Source organism: Mauremys mutica, chromosome 9 (genome assembly GCF_020497125.1).
Source record: "Mauremys mutica isolate MM-2020 ecotype Southern chromosome 9, ASM2049712v1, whole genome shotgun sequence".
NCBI classification, from domain to species: Eukaryota; Metazoa; Chordata; order Testudines; family Geoemydidae; genus Mauremys; species Mauremys mutica.
The window spans coordinates 99,925,230-99,941,897 of record NC_059080.1 but is presented as its reverse complement, the minus strand read 5'-3'; the positions used below and the strand labels follow the sequence as shown (position 1 = coordinate 99,941,897).

Genomic DNA, 16,668 nt, shown 5'->3' with positions numbered 1-16,668 from the left:
CCTGACACTCCCACTGTGGCTAGTGGGAACGGGCAGCTTGGAGCTGCTATGGAACAGATCCCTGCCAGGGTTGGGGTTTGCCCCCCAAACCAGCCTTCTCTGCCCTCAGGGTCCCCCACTAGCCTGGGGCACTGGAGGGGGCTCTGCTGCCGAGCAGGCTCAGGGTACATGGCTCTCCTGGGCTGGGCTGCAGCCGGAACTGCTGGGAGGGGAAGTGGGTGGAACTGGGGTGAGGGCACGGTGAGAGGTGGGGGCAGTGCCAGGCAGCCTGGTCAGGGTCCCCCCGGGGGCGCTGTGTTCCTCTGGCACCTGCCTGTGCCCCCCTGTCCCACCCCCCTGGACAAGCCTCATCTGTCTGGTCTCCTCTGACCCGCCAGCCAGGCCTGGGGCTCTGCCTTGACCCCGCGGCCACCTGTGTCTCCAGGACAGTGTGGCGGGGGGCGTGCACTGCCTTCTAGTGGCAGCAAGGCTACAGACCCTGCCCTGGGGCAGAGACCTGTGGCTTAGTGCCCAAGGCCCTGGCCTGTGTCTGACCTGCTGGGGCCCCCAGTGCCCATGCGCGCTGCTGCTGCTGCATGGGGGCAGTTGTGTCACTATTGGGGCTGGTCCCCCACAGCCGTTGCCCTAGGGCTGTCTGTGTCTGGACGCCCTGAACAGCACGTGGCAGTGCCCTGGCCCACGTGCCCCCCAGCCCCTTGCAAGGCCCTGTCTGCCTCCAGCCCGGAACCACCGGCAAAGGGGCCCGTGGCCCTGGCTGCTGGGGTTACACTGTCCCTTTAAGAGCCCCGACTGCTGAGCAGGTGCACTGAGCTGGAGCCTTTCATCTCCACCCTCTTGGTTTCCTTTCCTCTGGGGCTCCTGTGGGTGGGGCCTCCTGCCAGGGGCCGCTCCTGTCTCAATGGAGCCAGAGGCATTTGGATCCCAGCTGGTACCAGTCAGAGACCTTGGGCTGATCCTGCCCGGGCAGGGGGAAGGGAGGAGGCCCAATGGGGACGGGACTGGGGTGTTCCCTGCTTCTTCCTGTGGGACCTGGGCTGAGCCATCCCTGGGAGCTTCAGCCCTGCAGCAGCCCCCTGGTGCCAGGTGCTGTACGCTGTGCTCCCTGCTCCACAGAGCTGCCTGGCTGGCCTGTGCACCGGCTCCCATGTGGTGAGTCAGGGTGAGACGTCCCCCCCTCCTGGGGGTGCTGTCCGAATCCAGCTCATGCCCCAGAGCCTCTGTGTGACTGGGGGAGGGCTGGGCCAAGAGGGGTTTTGTGGGAATTTAACACATCTTCACCAAGAGCTTCTCACGCCAATGTGAGTGTCTGACCCAGAGGCCCCCCCGCCACTGCTGTGTGAGCCGCAGCCCTCAGGGGCACTCCTGGGAGAGGCTGCTGCTGTCTGGCCACCGGGGGTGGGTGGGGGGGGGGGTGGTCCCGCTGGACCCCGAGCAGCCTCCTGTGGGCAGATCTCCCCGCACCCGGCTGGGGACTGTCATGCAGCAGCTCCCAGGGGCTGGTGCTGGCTGACAAGTGGGATTCTCACCTCTTCTGGACATGGTCCAAAGGAGCCAGCAGCAGGAGAGGAAATGGGCCTATTAATTAGCAGCAACTGTAATTGGTGCAGCTACACTGGGGGGGGAGGGGCAAGGGAGGGAGAGAGAGCGAGCTGCTGAGTCTGCCTGGGTTCATCCTCCAGGCTGTACTGTGCTCTGCCCGCGTGGCGGGAGTGAGGGGCACCGGCAGCGCCGGGTGCGGGGAGCCCAGGGCTGGGATAGCAGGGGGCTGCGGGTCGGGAGTGAGGGGCACTGGCTGAGCCGGGTGTGGGGAGCCCAGGGCTGAGATAGTGGGGGGCTGTGGGGTGGGATTGAGGGGCACTGGCAGAGCTGGGGGGGTACCCAGGGCTGGGATAGCAGGGGGCTGCGGGTTGGGAGTGAGGGGCACTGGTAGAGCTGGGGGTGTGTGCCCAGGGCTGGGACTGAGGGGCACTGGCACAGCCGGGTGTGGGGACCCCAGGGCTGGGATAGCAGGGGGCTGCGGGTTGGGATTGAGGGGCACTGGCACAGCCGGGTGTGGGGACCCCAGGGCTGGGATAGCAGGGGGCTGCAGGTTGGGATTGAGGGGCACTGGCTGAGCCGGGTGTGGGGAGCTCAGGGCTGAGATAGTGGGGGGGCTGTGGGGTGGGATTGAGGGGCACTGGCAGAGCTGGGGGGGTACCCAGGGCTGGGATAGCAGGGGGCTGCGGGTCGGGAGTGAGGGGCACTGGCAGAGCTGGGGGGACGCGCCCAGGGCTGGGATAGCAGGGGGCTGCGGGTCGGGAGTGAGGGGCACTGGTAGAGCTGGGGGTGTGTGCCCAGGGCTGGGATTGAGGGGCACTGGCACAGCCGGGTGTGGGGACCCCAGGGCTGGGATAGCAGGGGGCTGCAGGTTGGGATTGAGGGGCACCAGCAGAGCCGGATGTGGGGAGCCCAGGGCTGGGATAGCAGGGGGCTGCGGGTTGGGATTGAGGGGCACTGGCAGAGCCAGGTGTGGGGACCCCAGGGCTGGGACAGCAGGGGGCTGCATGGTGGGATTGAGGGGCACCGGCAGAGCCAGATGTGGGGAGCAGACCCTCTCTCCCCTCTAACCAGACCTCTTGACCCTTTGCTGCCAGGAACAGACGGGTCCCCTCCTCTCCCTGTTCCCGAGGCCCTGGCAGGGTCCCTGAGCACTGGCTTGGGTGGGGGTGGCTGAGACACGGCTCCATGTTCCTCACACGCCGGCTCCCCCAGTGCTGAGAGCAGGGACAGGCCATCCCAGCCGATCTGGCCAGGGCCCTGAGCCAGAGAGGGGTTGTGTGAGAGCCCCTGATGTGTGTGGGGGGGGAGGAAGCCCTTCGGGAGTGAGCCCCCACTCAGTCAAGGGCAAATGCTGGAGCCCAGCTCTGCCCCCCCCCTTGGACAATGAGCTGATTGACTGCCAGGCCCTGGGAGCTGACGGGGGAGGGCAGGGGGCCGTTTGTGGCCGGAAACTGAGCTATGGCCTTGGCCGCAGCCTCCGCCATACAGCCGGGCTCCCCCGCCCCATCAGTGCCCCTGTGGTGGCCGGGGCCCAGCTGGCTGCTCCGAGGTGGGCGGAGATCCCTGGCCGTTGCCAGCTGTGCACCCTGCAGGGAGATTGCTGGAGGCTGGGCTGGGCTGCCCGGGTAGGGGACAGCCAGGGCAGGCCTCGTCCCAGGGGTGGGGGCCAGTGCCCCCCTCGCCCCCGTGGGGTGCGTGAGGCTGCGCTCCGTCCCAGAGGGGCTGTGTGCGGGCAGAGCAGCGCTCGGGGGGGATGTCCAAAGGGGGATCCCGGTTCCTCTCCACTGGGGTCCCATGGCCTGGCTCTGCCCCGGTGCCTTGGGGAGCTGCGCTTGAGCAACCCCGTCCGTATGTTCTGCCCCGGGCAGGGCTGGAGGGGTCCATGAGTGGGACCCTCCCTCCCTCCCTCCCCGTGCCCAGCCTCCCTGTTTGCATTGGCACCTGGGCACGCCTGGGACCAGCTGCAAGGTGCCCACCTGTCTCTGCCCGAGCCAACGAGCAGGTGCTGGGTTTGAGTCCAGTCCCTGCTCCCCCCTCAAATGGGGGGTGGCACTTCCCCTGAGGGCTGGTTTCCCTCTGGGGTCGGTGCCTGGGGCGGGGTTGGCATGGAATCATCCCGGCCAGGCAGTGGCTCCGCTCCGCCCCCGGGTGGCAGCACCCTCCCTGCGGAGCATGATGCTGTGCCCGGCCTGAGGAGATGTGCCCTGACACTGGGACCTCTTTTCTCTCTTCCAGACTGAGCCTGGCTGAGCCCATGGGCTGGAGCAGCCAGGCCCACACCCTCGACGGACGTGCTGGTGAGTCGCAGGGCGCCAGCCTCGGGATCGTACTGGGACCCCCCCCCCCCCCGGATCTCGTGCTCTGGCAGTGGATGGGCCGGGATTAGCACCGCTTTAGGACTCGGGGGGCGGGGGGGGGCCCAGTCCTCTGTACAACTCAAAAGACTCCGGGGGAGGCTGAAACGGACTCCCTCCCCGCCCCCGGAATATCCCCCCAACGCTGCTGGAGCCCCCCCGGCCTCTGACGAGCCCCCTGGGGCAGGACCGCACGGCCCCGACGGAGCAGCGCCCCAGCGTCAGGTAGGGCTCTCCGCTGCACTGTACTGCCCGCCTTCCCGCGCTCACCAGAGACCCCTCCCCACTGCAGGCTGGCGGAACCAGGCCAACGGGGCGCCGGACACTGGTGTGGCTATGGAGAGGCTCAGGCTCTGGGCTGGGGTCTCCAGGGGGCTGGGGTTCTCTGCTGCCTGTTTCTCCCCAGGTGCAGGGCCTAGCCGGGTGTGACTGGGCCGGGCTAGCTGCTCAGGTGGGCGAAGGAAGTGCACTGAGCACTCTCTGGGCTGCTTGTTTGGTGTGTCCCTCCATCCCATTGTCGGCTGGTCGGTGCCCGGGACGGTATCACAAGCTGAGTGAAGTGCGCCCTCCTGTGGCCAAGCAGAAAGGTGCCCAGCTGAAGCCAGCTCTGTGCCGAATGGGGCACCCATGCCAGGGTGGGGCCGTACCTGGCTCTGGACTGGTGGGAGTTCCCTGTTGGCAGGCTCTGGGCTGGCTCCCAGCAGCCTCCACCGGGGCTCTCCTTCCCCGGGGCAACCGTCACACCAGCCCTTGGTGTGGCATTTGTGACTCAGGCCTTGTCACACCGCATCCCTGCCTGCCAGTCGGCTTGCCCTGCTCCGTCCGTAGCGCTGTGGGCTTGGGAGCCTGCTTTGTATGTGGGTGGGAGCCGACTGAGGGCAACCCAGCTGCTCAGGGCGTGGTGGGGGAGTTTCCTTGGGGGCCCGCTCTCCTTAGTGTGATGCCAGGGATGCTGGATGGCCAGGAGTGGAGCAGGACACGCTCCCCGGGCAGTCGGTACCGGCCCCCATGCCCAGTGTGACGCCAGGGAGTGCTGTGCTGCAGGGACTGGGGGGGGTGGAGGCTCCATAAGGGGCTCTCTCAAGCAGTGCTAGGGGGGTGCTGTGGTGCAGGGAGTGGGGCCTGGAGGCTCAGTAGGGAGGGGCTTTCAGCAGTACTGACCCCCATGCCAAGAGGTGCTGTGCTGCAGGCAGCAGGGGGTCTCAATAGGGGGCGCTCTCAGGCAGTGCCAGAGTTCTGTGCTGCAGGCAGCGGGGGGGTTGGGGGAGCTCTTGGGGTACTGGGGACTCGTAGGGGGCACTCTCAGGCAGTGGCAGGGGGCTCTCGGGGGGGCTGGCCCCCATGCGGCGTGGGAGGTGCCATGCTACTGGAGGGTCCATCTTTTGGCTGAGATTTAAAGCTGGCCGTGACTGACTGTGGTGAAAGATGCTGCTTTTTGCAAGGGCGCGTTCGCTAGCCGAGCACACAGGCCAGGTGCCAACCCCTGAAGTTACCGGCTGCTTGTGTAACTTCCTCAGTAGCTCCAGCATCCCAACGAATGGCTGACACCTTGCGCTGCCTACTACTGGGTGGAATCAGAATGGCCCTGCTGTGGGTCAGAGCCCCCTTACTGCTTACAGTTAATGGAGAGTCTCCTTATGCCTAGGCTTTTGGAGCAGGAGGGTCTGAGCTCTGTCCCTGTTGCTGCCGGGGAGTCCTGGGCAGCCGTGCTGGGTGGCAGAGGGCAGGCCCTGGAGCCCTAGACTGCTCCAGATTCGTTAGTGGCTTCTCCTTCTTGTCCCGTCTGTTCTTATCCTGTTGGGCAGCTGCTGCATTTTGCCCTCATGGTGGAGATGAGGCACGTGGTCAGGGACTCAGCTGGGGTACAGCCAGGTACCCCTGCAGCTGCAACGCTCCCCACCTGTTTGTGGCCCCTGGAGCCAGCCAGGGCACTGCTCCGGGTTAATGCTCCCTGCGGGCTCAGGTGGGGAGCAGAGGGGGCATTGGGCAGTGGCTGGGCAGCCACGTCTGAGATCTGGGCTGCTCTGCATCAGGCGCGGGGTCCCACGTGGTACCAGCCTGTGGGCTGTGGGGAGGACGGGGCGGGGGGGTCCTGGACATATCCCGTTCCCCCCTCTCCCCGATGGGGATTCCCCCAGACTAATCTGCTGCGGGGATTGCCAGCGCCGCGAAGCCTGTCTCCCGGTCCCTCTGCAGGCAAAGGGAGGGGCACCAGACCTGCCAGCCAGCCAGCCCCTGGGCCCTGGCCACGGACAGCCCCGCCTATGGAAGGGATTTGAGGGAGGCAAGCGGCTGGAGGCTGGCTCGTCCTGGGTGTGGATGGGGGCACAGGGCAGGCTGCAGCCCTCTCCTCGGCTGACAGGTTCCTCTGTCGCCCTGGCTGGCAGGAGCGGTGGCGCTTCCTCCAGCCCCGTCCGCGTGTCTGTGTCGCACCCTGCATTGCATCCCTTCTGCTGTGCGCCGCAGGCAGCCTCCCCGGTCTGCCGGCTGCTGCCTGGGTGCCCGGACTTCCGCCCGCTCCGCTCCGCTCTGCTCTGCCTGCCCCGCAGGCCGTCCCTCCCCCTGGAGCACCCCCTAGTGCCGTGCTGGAGCTGGGCCTGGGCTCCCACCCACCAAGCTGGCTGCTCGGAGAGGGAGGGGCATGGACTTGGAGCCCGAAATGGTGCCGGGCATTTCCCCCATCGCCCACTGGTGGCTCACTCAGGACGGGGCGCAGGGCCGTGGCTTGCGGGCGCCATAGCTCCTGGGTGGGCGGAGCCAGAGCTGCTGAGCACCGGGATTTCCTGGGAAGGGGGTGGCAGGGGCAGATCCTAGAGTGCTGCTCAGTGCAGCCGGGTCAGGGCTGTGCCCTGTCTGCCCGCCTGCTTTCCACAGCACAGAGCTCAGGGCTCCCTCTAGCCCATCTCCCTAGTACAGTGCCCGCTGCCAGCCAGCCTGCAGGGCCTGGCGCCTGCTCCTCCGCCCGCCCCCCTCCTTGGGGTTCTCCCCGGGGCTGGCTCTTCCAGCACCCCGTGGGAGCAGCAGTGCTGCCATTCAGTGTTGCTCTGGTACCACATTAATAAAGAAATAAATGGCGATATCCTGTTTATTTATCTCCTAGAACTGGAAGGGACCTCGAAAGGTCATCGAGTCCAGCCCCTGCCTTCACTAGCAGGACCAATTTTTGCCCCAGATCCCTAAGTGGCCCCCTCAAGGATTGAACTCACAACCCTGGGTTTAGCAGGCCAATGCTCAAACCCCTGAGCTATCCCTCCCCCCCTCCAGTGGAGCAGCAGGGGCATGGGGGGCAGTGTCCCCGGGGGCCGGGCTGCCCAGGACCCAGCTGGGGGGTGGCTACCCACACAGCCAAGTACCCACCACTCCCAGGTGCGCTATCGGCTAGTGGAGTGTCCTTTGTCCGGTCCCCTCCCATATACAAGGCAGGGCGACCCCCGGCCCGCCAGCAGCGCCTCTGACAGACATGGGAGCTGGGCATCCCAGGGGGCGGTGGCCTCATGCTGCCAGCTGAGCTGCCCCAGGTGCCCACAGCTCTGCTGGGGCTCAGTGGCAGTGGGTGGGGGCACAGTTAGTGCCTCGGAGCCTGTGTGCCGTATGGGCTGTGGGGGGGACTGTCTGTGTGCCCCTTTGCTGCACCATGGGGAGTCCCCCAAGCTGCCGAGATGAGCGTGGCCCATGGGGAGGGGCACCCCTCAGTGGGAGGGGGCTGTGGGGACCCAGCTTCTGTAAGCCAGCGGCTCTCCACCCAGGTGCCCATTCCCCTCCCAGCAGTGGGGCTCCGGATGCCACGACGGGATGTCAGTGTGTTGTGGGCAGCGGGACCCATGGCATCTCGCTGCCTCTGGGGCCTGGGGAGGGTGGGGGGGGCAGGATGGATCCGTGGGGCACCTCCTAGGGGCGGGTATGAGGGGCTGCTGGAGCCAGGGCAGTGCCACCTACCCCTGCTGTATCCTGGGAGCAGGTCAGCAGTGCCCTCCCAGGCCAGCACAGCTCCCCTGTCGGGGGTCCCCTCAGATGGGTGTCAGGGAGCTCGCGGGCAGAGGGCCCATTCCAGGGGATGTTGTGGGGGGCGTGGGATTGGCCCTGTATCACTGCGGGCGAGTGGGGCTCGTTCTGCATGGCTCCATCTCACCTCCGTGGAGTCATCGCAGGTCAGTGTCCCTTTGACTCCCGGCTCCATGACTCGCCAGCACCCGTGGGCAGCGTGTGCAGCTTGTGGGTGTCGCTTGCCGGAGAGGTGACCCAACCAGCAGGGCTCGTGGCAGGGCCGGCTCCCCGGGGAGTGTCCCTGAAACTCTGCCTGGCCCTGCCCCGGGAATGAATGGCCTGCTCCAGCTGCTGAGCTCACTGCCATGTGACCAGCCACCCGAGAGTGGCAGACTGTAAACAAACGCCGGCCAGCTGTGCCACTGAGCCCTGGGATCCAGCCCTGGCTGGCGAGATGCAGGAGGTGAGTGGCGACGCGCCAGCCCCCCCCCCCTCCCCGTGCAGGCTGCACCAGGCCCTCTGCCTGCGAGCTCCCTGCCACCCGTCCGAGGGACCCCTGCTCACAGGCCCTGGGAAGTTGCTGGGGATTTTAAATGGCTCCCTGTGCCGGGGATGTGACCGGAGCCTGAAACTGACCAGGCTGGGTTGCTGGCATTGCCTAGGTGCCAGGGGAGCAGGACCCCTCACCCCTGAGGCGAGGGACACCCGGAGGGTTTGCAGTGACCATGGTGGGAGTGTAACAGACAGATCTTATCCTGGTGCTGTGTGAGGAGCAGTGGGGTTTGAAGCGTGGCAGGCAGGGGGTGGGCTGCACACAAGGTAGCAGTGTGGGACAGGACATGGGAGGCGGGTGGGGTCTGGGGTGTGGAGCCAGGGCTCCCAGCCTGCAGCTGCCTCTGCGCTAGTGAGTCTCTGTTCCCAGTGGTGACAGCGGGCGGGTGTCTGGGGAGGAGCTGGCGCTCGGTCGACGCTCTCCTGGGTTTGCCGAGGGGGTAGGAGCCAGCTGTGTGATGGGACATCTGGGCCCCCCACTGCAGGGACCCCTCACGGGCACCGTCAGTCGAGGGGCTCAGCTGAATCGGCCCCTGTGGCCCAGCTACCCTCTACCCCCCGGAGAGGCTGGGTGTGGGGGACGTTCCCTTGGTGTTTGATAGTAGCCCCCACAGACCCCGCTTGCAGCCGGGCAGGCGATGTCTGTCCCCATACTCTGCCTGTCAGGTCAGAGCTGGCATAGCACACGTGTAAGTCATGGCTGCCTGGCATGCCAGTGCCGTGACACACGTGTGCAGGCAGGATGTGCCTCACCAGCTTGTTACAGCCCCCAGGGCTCTTCCCTGGCTCAGCAGTGGGATGAGACCGGGAAGCTGGGCTGCTCTCCACACCACCTGCCTGCTGGCACCCCCGTGCCAGGGCCGCCCTTGGGAAAGGCCCCTGAGCCTGGCTCTTCCCAGCTCCCCATTGGCCATCCCCCCCCCGAGGGGGGGCCGGCTGTCCCTCCCGTGGTGTTTTGTCCACCCTTTTATTCGGTGCCCGAGCAATGGGGCTTCTGCCCTGCCTTGTCCATCCACCTCCTTCCCTCCCTCGCTGCTGCCTCCCTGGCCCCAGGATGCGCTGCCTCTGCTCAGCCCCCAGCCCCAGAGATGTCTGCCAGTGCGGACCCCCCGCTGTCTCACCAGAGCCCCCCTGGCCTGGCCCGGCCCGGCCCAGGGATCTCTCATGCTGCAGTTGCTCCTAGACTCACCTCAAGGCTGTAACAAATCCCCAAGCTCCCTGGGGCTGGGCAGCTCCCCTCTGAACGCCCCCTGGGGTGAATCACCCTGGGGGGGGCTGTGGGCTGCCCTGCCCTGGGCAGCGAGGCAGCAAGGTGAGCGTGAGGCTGAACGGGAGCCCCCCACCCCCGCTGGGCTGAAGTCACCTGTCCAGTCTCCTGTCCCGCCAACATAGACAGGACCCACGGCAAGAGGGGGAGCTCCTGAGCGACCCCCTCTGGCCAAGCAGGGAGCTGCACGGCTGAGACACCTTCCTCCCCAGGAGGGTGAGTCAGGCTGCGGGCGGGGGGGGGGGGGAGCTCGCATCACTTCAGTCAGGCAAGGGCACTTTAAAAGGGCCCTGCAGTGACGCAACAGGGATCTAACGCCAGGCTTCAGGGCGGCGACCACGCTGCAGCCAGGGGTCAGGAGGAATCTCCCTGCCCCAGTGGTATCCAGGGCCACCCAGAGGTGGGGGGCAAGTGGGGCAATTTGCCCCGGGCTCCACAGGGGCCCCGCAAGCCCTGGCCTGGCGGTGGTCCGGGTCTTCGGTGGCATTTCGGCATCAGGGGGCCCTTCAGTGCTGCCTCAGACACTGAAGGGCCCCCCACCGCCGAAATGCCCTGCGAGCCCTGGCCCGGCGGCGGTCCGGGTCTCCAGCGGCATGGGGCCCTTCAGTGCTGCCGCAGACACCGAAATGCCCTGTGAGCCCTGGCCCGGCAGTGGTCCGGGTCTCCAGCGGCATGGGGCCCTTCAGTGCTGCCGCAGACACCGAAATGCCCTGCGAGCCCTGGCCCGGCAGCGGCCCGGGTCTCCGGCGGCGGGGGGCCCTTCAGTGCTGCCGCAGACACCGAAATGCCCTGCGAGCCCTGGCCCGGCGGCGGTCCGGGTCTCCGGGGGCGGGGGGCCCTTCAGTGCTGCCGCAGACACCGAAATGCCCTGTGAGCCCTGGCCCGGCAGCGGTCCGGGTCTCTGGCGGCATTTCAGCAGCGGGGGCCCTTCAGTGCTGCCGCAGACACCGAAATGCTCTGCGAGCCCTGGCCCGGCAGCGGTCCGGGTCTCCGGCGGCGGGGGGCCCTTCAGTGCTGCCGCAGACACCGAAATGCCCTGTGAGCCCTGGCCCGGCAGCGGTCCGGGTCTCTGGCGGCATTTCAGCAGCGGGGGCCCTTCAGTGCTGCCGCAGACACCGAAATGCCCTGTGAGCCCTGGCCCGGCAGCGGTCCGGGTCTCCGGGGGCATGGGGCCCTTCAGTGCTGCCGCAGACACCGAAATGCCCTGTGAGCCCTGGCCCGGCAGCGGTCCGGGTCTCCGGCGGCGGGGGGCCCTTCAGTGCTGCCGCAGACACCGAAATGCCCTGTGAGCCCTGGCCCGGCAGCGGTCCGGGTCTCCGGCGGCGGGGGGCCCTTCAGTGCTGCCAAAGACCCAGACCGCTGCCAGGTGCATACAAGCGCCACAGCTTCCCTGCTTTGCCGCAGGCCCCCTGAATCCTCTGGGTGGCCCTGGTGGTATTGCGTGGCACAGGGATTACGCCCATGGGGCTCTGGCCGCCAGAGCAGCCGGGGGCTGGACTGAGAGCACGTCTCTGTTCCAGGGGGGCAAACCCCCACATACCTCCAGGTTGAAGGTAGCTCGCAGGGTCTTTGAAGTGTGGCCCAGGCTTGGGGCAGGTGTGGGGAGGGAATACACCCTATAGGGCACTGTTCCCCCCCTTCCCCCTGCAGTGTAGGGAGCGTGGAGGCATTGATTGTCCCTGGCCATGCGGGGTATTGATGGGGCCGGGCCAAGGCAGAGCGGGGAGCTCCGTGCTGGGAGGGGCGCTGGCCGGCCGGCCTTGGACATGGGGCAGCTTGGACAGTGCAGGCCGAGCTTCCCGAGGGGGTGCTCTGGGGATTGCTCAGGGCTTCGACTGAGGCCTCAGCCCAGGGATCATGGGGGGCTGGGCTCTGGGAGTAGACCTGCAGCTGTTGCCTGGGCCCCCAAGTGTCACACCCCCTTTCCCGGGTCTGGTCTTCTGCTGGCCCTGGGAGGTGAAGGCTCTGTATCCCCTGGGCTGGCCGTGGGGGCTGCAAACAGCCAGGCTTCTCCTTGAGGAGGGAGGGGATTGGGCCCCCCTGCAGCATCCACCTGGCCAGAGCATCTTCCCCTGCTCGGGCCATGGGGGCCTGGCTGGGGGCTGGGAGCAGGCCTGGCAGGTTTGCAGCTGGGCTGGGCGCTGGAGCGGGGCTCTGCACCTCCAGGCACTGGTGTCAGCGGGCTCAGGCCCCTGGGGGGAAGGGTGGGAGGAAGCTCCACTGGGTCAGTTGCTCTTCCCCTCTGGTCCCCATGTCCTCCCTGCCAGGCCTCTGCCCTCTGCAGGGGTGGCTGTTGCACCTGGGCTCACAAGGGGTTAACACGCTGACCTTCACCTCCCAGGGCGGAGCTGGGCTCCTGGCTGAGTCACAAACAAAGGGGGGGGGGGTTGTCCCTCTGGGGGAGACCCAGGCTGGAATGTGGGGGGTGGGGGGGACCGGCAGGGCTGGGGGCAGGGTTACCAACAGAAGGGTCCCCTATTTCCTCTCCTCTCCAAGATGAGGATTTGCTGAGCGCTGCAGGAAATACCCCAGCGAATGGGGGTGAGTCCTACTCAGTATTATTAATTTGATGATGGGGGGGTAGGGGAGCTAAGAAAACAGTTCCTTATTTTTGAAATACAATGTTGGTGGGGGAGCCCTGGGCTGGATCGAAGGGAGCTGTGAGTCAGGACTGAGGGGCGCTGGCAGAGCTGGGTGGGGGGAGCCCCGGGCTGGATCGAAGGGGGCTGCGGGTCGGGAGTGAGGGGCGCTGGCAGAGCCGGGTGGGGGGAGCCCCAGGCTGGATTGAAGGGGGCTGCGGGTCAGGACTGAGGGGCGCTGGCAGAGCCGGGTGGGGGAGCCCCGGGCTGGATCGAAGGGGGCTGCGGGTCAGGACTGAGGGGCGCTGGCAGAGCTGGGTGGGGGGAGCCCCGGGCTGGATCGAAGGGGGCTGCGGGTCGGGAGTGAGGGGCGCTGGCAGAGCCGGGTGGGGGGAGCCCCAGGCTGGATTGAAGGGGGCTGCGGGTCAGGACTGAGGGGCGCTGGCAGAGCTGGGTGGGGGGAGCCCCCCCGGGCTGGATCGAAGGGGGCTGCGGGTCGGGAGTGAGGGGCGCTGGCAGAGCCGGGTGGGGGGAGCCCCAGGCTGGATCGAAGGGGGCTGTGGGTCAGGACTGAGGGGCGCTGGCAGAGCCGGGTGGGGGGAGCCCCGGGCTGGATCGAAGGGGGCTGCGGGTCGGGAGTGAGGGGCGCTGGCAGAGCTGGGTGCCGGGGAAGGTTGCTCTGGGCTGGGATATGTCCACTGCCTGGTACCGCTGCCAGGGCTGCGTGGGGTACGCGGGTTGGGCAGCTGATGCTCAGGCGAAGGGTTCGTATAACCCAGCCCAGCCCCAGGCTTCTGCGCTCCCTGGGGTCCTGCTGGGGGGGGGGGGATGCCAGTGATGGGGGGAGGGAACCACACCCGATGCCCCAGGGGGGCTGACCCCCCCCGGCTGTGCCCGGCCGCCAACACCCCCCCCGGCTGTGCCTCTCGCCCCTATTCTCCCCCCCCGGGCTCACCTGAGCCCCCCGTCCCGTGGGCTGGGCCCTGCCCCCCCCCGGCGCGGGGAGGGGGGGGCGAGCCGCCATCTTCCCCCGCTCGGGGCCGGCGGGCCGGGAGCATGTGCAGAGCGAGGCCGCCGGCCCGGCCCCGGCCCCATCCCCCGCCGAGCGCAGCCGCCTCTCGGCCCGGCGGGGGGCGCGGGCCGGGCTCTTGCGCCGCAGCCCCGGCAGCCGGGCCCGGCCCCATGGCGGAGGCGGCCCCCTACCGGCGCCTGGGCCCCGGCCGGCGGGAGGACGAGGGGCCCGGCGCGCTGCCCGCGGTCGGCGGGGAGGCAGCGCCCTGCCGCAGGGTCAGTACCGCGCGGCCCCCCCGGGCACGGGCCCCAGCTCCGCGGGGAACGGGGCGCGGCCCTGCGGGGTGGGCGGGGGGGACCCCTGTTCCGCACCCCCCCTAGGAGTTAACCCCTCTAGCACCCGGCGCTGGGGCAGGGGGGCAAAGGGGCCTCTCCTTAGCTAGGCTACTAGTCCAGCACTGGGGCCCTTCGCGAAAGCCGGGGGATTGTTCTCCCCATTTAACAGCTGGGGAAACTGAGGCACAAGGAGGGGCTGTGATGTGCCCCAGCAAGCGAGGACCTGGGGTCCTGGCTCTCTGTCCCACTAGGACATGCAGCCTCCTCCTTTAAACGCGGGTGAGGGGCTTCTGGGTGAGAGGATGGGGGCTGGCAGGGGCAGGGCTCTCTGCCCCGCGGGGGGCACCATCTGGATCTGGCCTCCAGCCGCTCGGTCAGTTCAGCGCCAGCCCTCCCCGCTGCTGGCTTGTGCTCAGACCCAGATGGATCCTTTCCTAGCCTGGCACAGGGCAAGCTGCCTCATGGGTTGGCACAACTGGCAGCGTGATTCATGTCTGGACTGAAGTGCAGCTGGGGGACGAGGGCTCCGAGCGGGGCTGGCAGGAGGCTGCTGATCAGGGTTGAGGGGCCCTGGCAGGGATGTGTGTGGCGGGGGATCAAGGTGCAGGGGAGCTCAGGGCGGCAGCAGCAGGGGGGGGGCTGTGGGTTGGGACTGAGGTGAGCTGCCAGGTAGTGGGTGGAGGGGACCAGCCCGGGAGCGGGGGAGGTACAGGTGTGGGGAGCGTGTGGGGAGCTAGCCCGGGACCTGGTGTGCTCTGGCCCCTGTTCTCTAAAGCAGGGTGAAGAACTGCCTTGGAAGGAGGCAGCCTGCCCCCCCCGTGTGGGGCTGCAGCCTGCCCCCCCGTGTGGGGCTGCAGCCTGCCCCGTCCAGCCCAGGACCGAGCATCCTGGAAGCCTGGCTAGCCCGGGCCTGGCTCTGTGCTGCATCCGGGGAGGGAGCATGCTCAGAGTGGCTGGATCCCTGGCCCCGGGCTGGTCCGTTCCACGGGGGGGGGCAGCGTGGGACAGGATTCAAGGGGCAGCAGGTGCGTGGGGGAGGGATAGAGGAAAGTGGAGCGAGCTGGGCCGGGCTCTGCCCCAGGGCAGTGAGGGAGGGGGGTTGCCTGGCCCGGCAGTTCCCTGCCCCCCAAGCAGTCCCATGCTCTTCTGCTCTCTGCCATGAACCCGAGCCAGGGGTCAGTGCTAGGAGGAGCAGCCTCCCCTGAGCGCTATGGATGCCCTGCTGGGCGAGCGCCCCAGGTGGGTGGGTGGAGCAGGGGTGTTCTCAGAGCCGTGGGGATGGGGGCTGCAGTCACAAGACCCCGTGCCCGTCCGGGGGGGGCGGGATGCCAAGGTAGTGCACAGCCGGGCCGCCAGCTCGCTGCATCTGCAGTCTTGGAGCAAGCCCAGGCCTCCAGCTGTTTCATGGATATGGGCAGGGCTGGCTGGTTCCCGCACAGGGCTGGGCCGCTGGAGCAGCACCGAGGGGTGTGCTGATGGATCCAGGCTGTATCCACACACTATGCCAACGAGCTCCTAGCAGGGCACGATGGGAACGTGTTTCCCCTGCCTCTTGCCACAAATGCCTGGATCTAGTCTGGCTGAAGTGCAGAAAATGCTGCAGTCACCCCAGGCTCCTGGCCCCGGGCGCCGGGGCATTGGTGGGCTCCCAGCTCCCCCTGGGGTGCAGTCGGACCCGCTGCACAGCTGCGTTTGCTGGGAGGAGCGTGAGCAGGTGCCGGCCACGGGCAGTCAGCTGTGTGGGGTGAGGTGTGTGCCCTGGCTGGTGGATTCCAATGCTCCTCCCCCGTTCCTCCCAACCCCACGCCCTTTCCGTTCTCTTTGCTTCACGCCACCTGGGAACCTTGTTCATTTTGTGTGTTGGGCGTCTATTAAAGCAACTGGCCCTGTTCACCCAGGGAGGGAGTTTTGCCTAGTGGTTGGAGGAGTGGGGCTGGGCTCAGGACTCCTTGGTCCTATCCCCACACTTGCCATCTGACCATGGGCAAGTCATTTAGGCCAGTATTTTTGGAAGCAGACAGTACCCTGGGGTGCACTCGGGCCTGCCAAGCACCCTCTGCTCCAGCCACGCTTGCTGGGAACTGGGGTGCTGAGCACCTCAGAGAGTCAGACCCCCGTGGGAGCCCTGGAAATAGTGGCAGCAAAGCAGTGGCCAGCCTGTGAACATGCCGGCTTCTGGCCTGAGGGACTTGTCCTAGGTCAGAGTAGTAGATCAGTGAGGGCCGGGGCCAGCCCCTGCCATAAGTGGGCGCCCCTCCGTTGCCATTGGGCGTCTCCCGCGCTGTTGCTGGCTGGCAGCGTTGACTGAGGGCTGTTCCCTTGGGCTTCGCCATGTTGGATTTATCTGATTTTGTAGCTTCTTTTATCCTATGCACAGCGTGTACCCTGCGGTCAGGACACGTGTTGGAAGAGATCTAACCACAGTACATTGCGGTCAATTTTTCTTAACATCCCCTCTTGGCACATTCGCGTGGTCCTGTGGCATAGGGTCACTCTCTGGGCACCTCCTTATGTCAAGAGTTTCTTAAGCCTATGGCTCAGCTGACATCTTACAGGCCTCAGCTTAGTACCCGGTGCATAACTTCTCCTTTCCGTGAGCCTGCACTCAGATCTGCTTAGCACACAGGATTGTAGGTGGCCCGGCCTCGTCAGTCAGACGCACAGTAAGTGAACAAGAAAATGAACTAATTGGCTACCACTCCATGCCTCAGTTTCCCCACCTGTAGTGCCCTCCTCCTGGGGGTTGTGGGGCTAACCTTGCTTGTAAAGGGCTTGGGGGAGGGCAAGGACCCAGAGTTCTTAAGGGGCGGCTTGGGAGACAGCTCCTCCCCAGGCACCAAGGCCAGGGGCAGAGGGGCCTCTGGAATAGGATGGGAAATACCCCCTCCACATCCCCTGCAGTCTCTGCACTGCAAAGCCAGCGCCGTCACCAGGGCCTGGGACCCACAAGCCTTCCTGCTGCTGGAGAGGTGGGGGGGAGGGCAGTGTAGAGGGGTGTGGGCGTATTGGGAGGTGGTGTTAGGGAAGGGAGGGGTGTATGTAGGGA

General features: G+C 67.2%; 1 protein-coding gene across 8 annotated transcripts in view; it reads left to right on the top strand.

Moving 5' to 3' along the window:
- TNK2 (tyrosine kinase non receptor 2) overlaps positions 1-16,668 on the top strand; it is a 75,007-nt gene that overhangs the window by 11,546 nt on the left and 46,793 nt on the right. For 3 of the 8 annotated variants that reach the window (XM_045029689.1, XM_045029691.1, XM_045029688.1), the window contains exon 1: positions 13,418-13,562. In XM_045029689.1, the coding sequence (XP_044885624.1) occupies positions 13,458-13,562 (105 nt within the window). In that variant the 5' untranslated portion in view covers positions 13,418-13,457. Of the gene's footprint in view, positions 1-3,774; positions 4,119-8,317; positions 8,341-12,216; positions 12,238-13,417; positions 13,563-16,668 lie in introns of those variants that run through there. The other 5 variants (XM_045029696.1, XM_045029695.1, XM_045029693.1 and 2 more) reach the window with 5 other exon arrangements.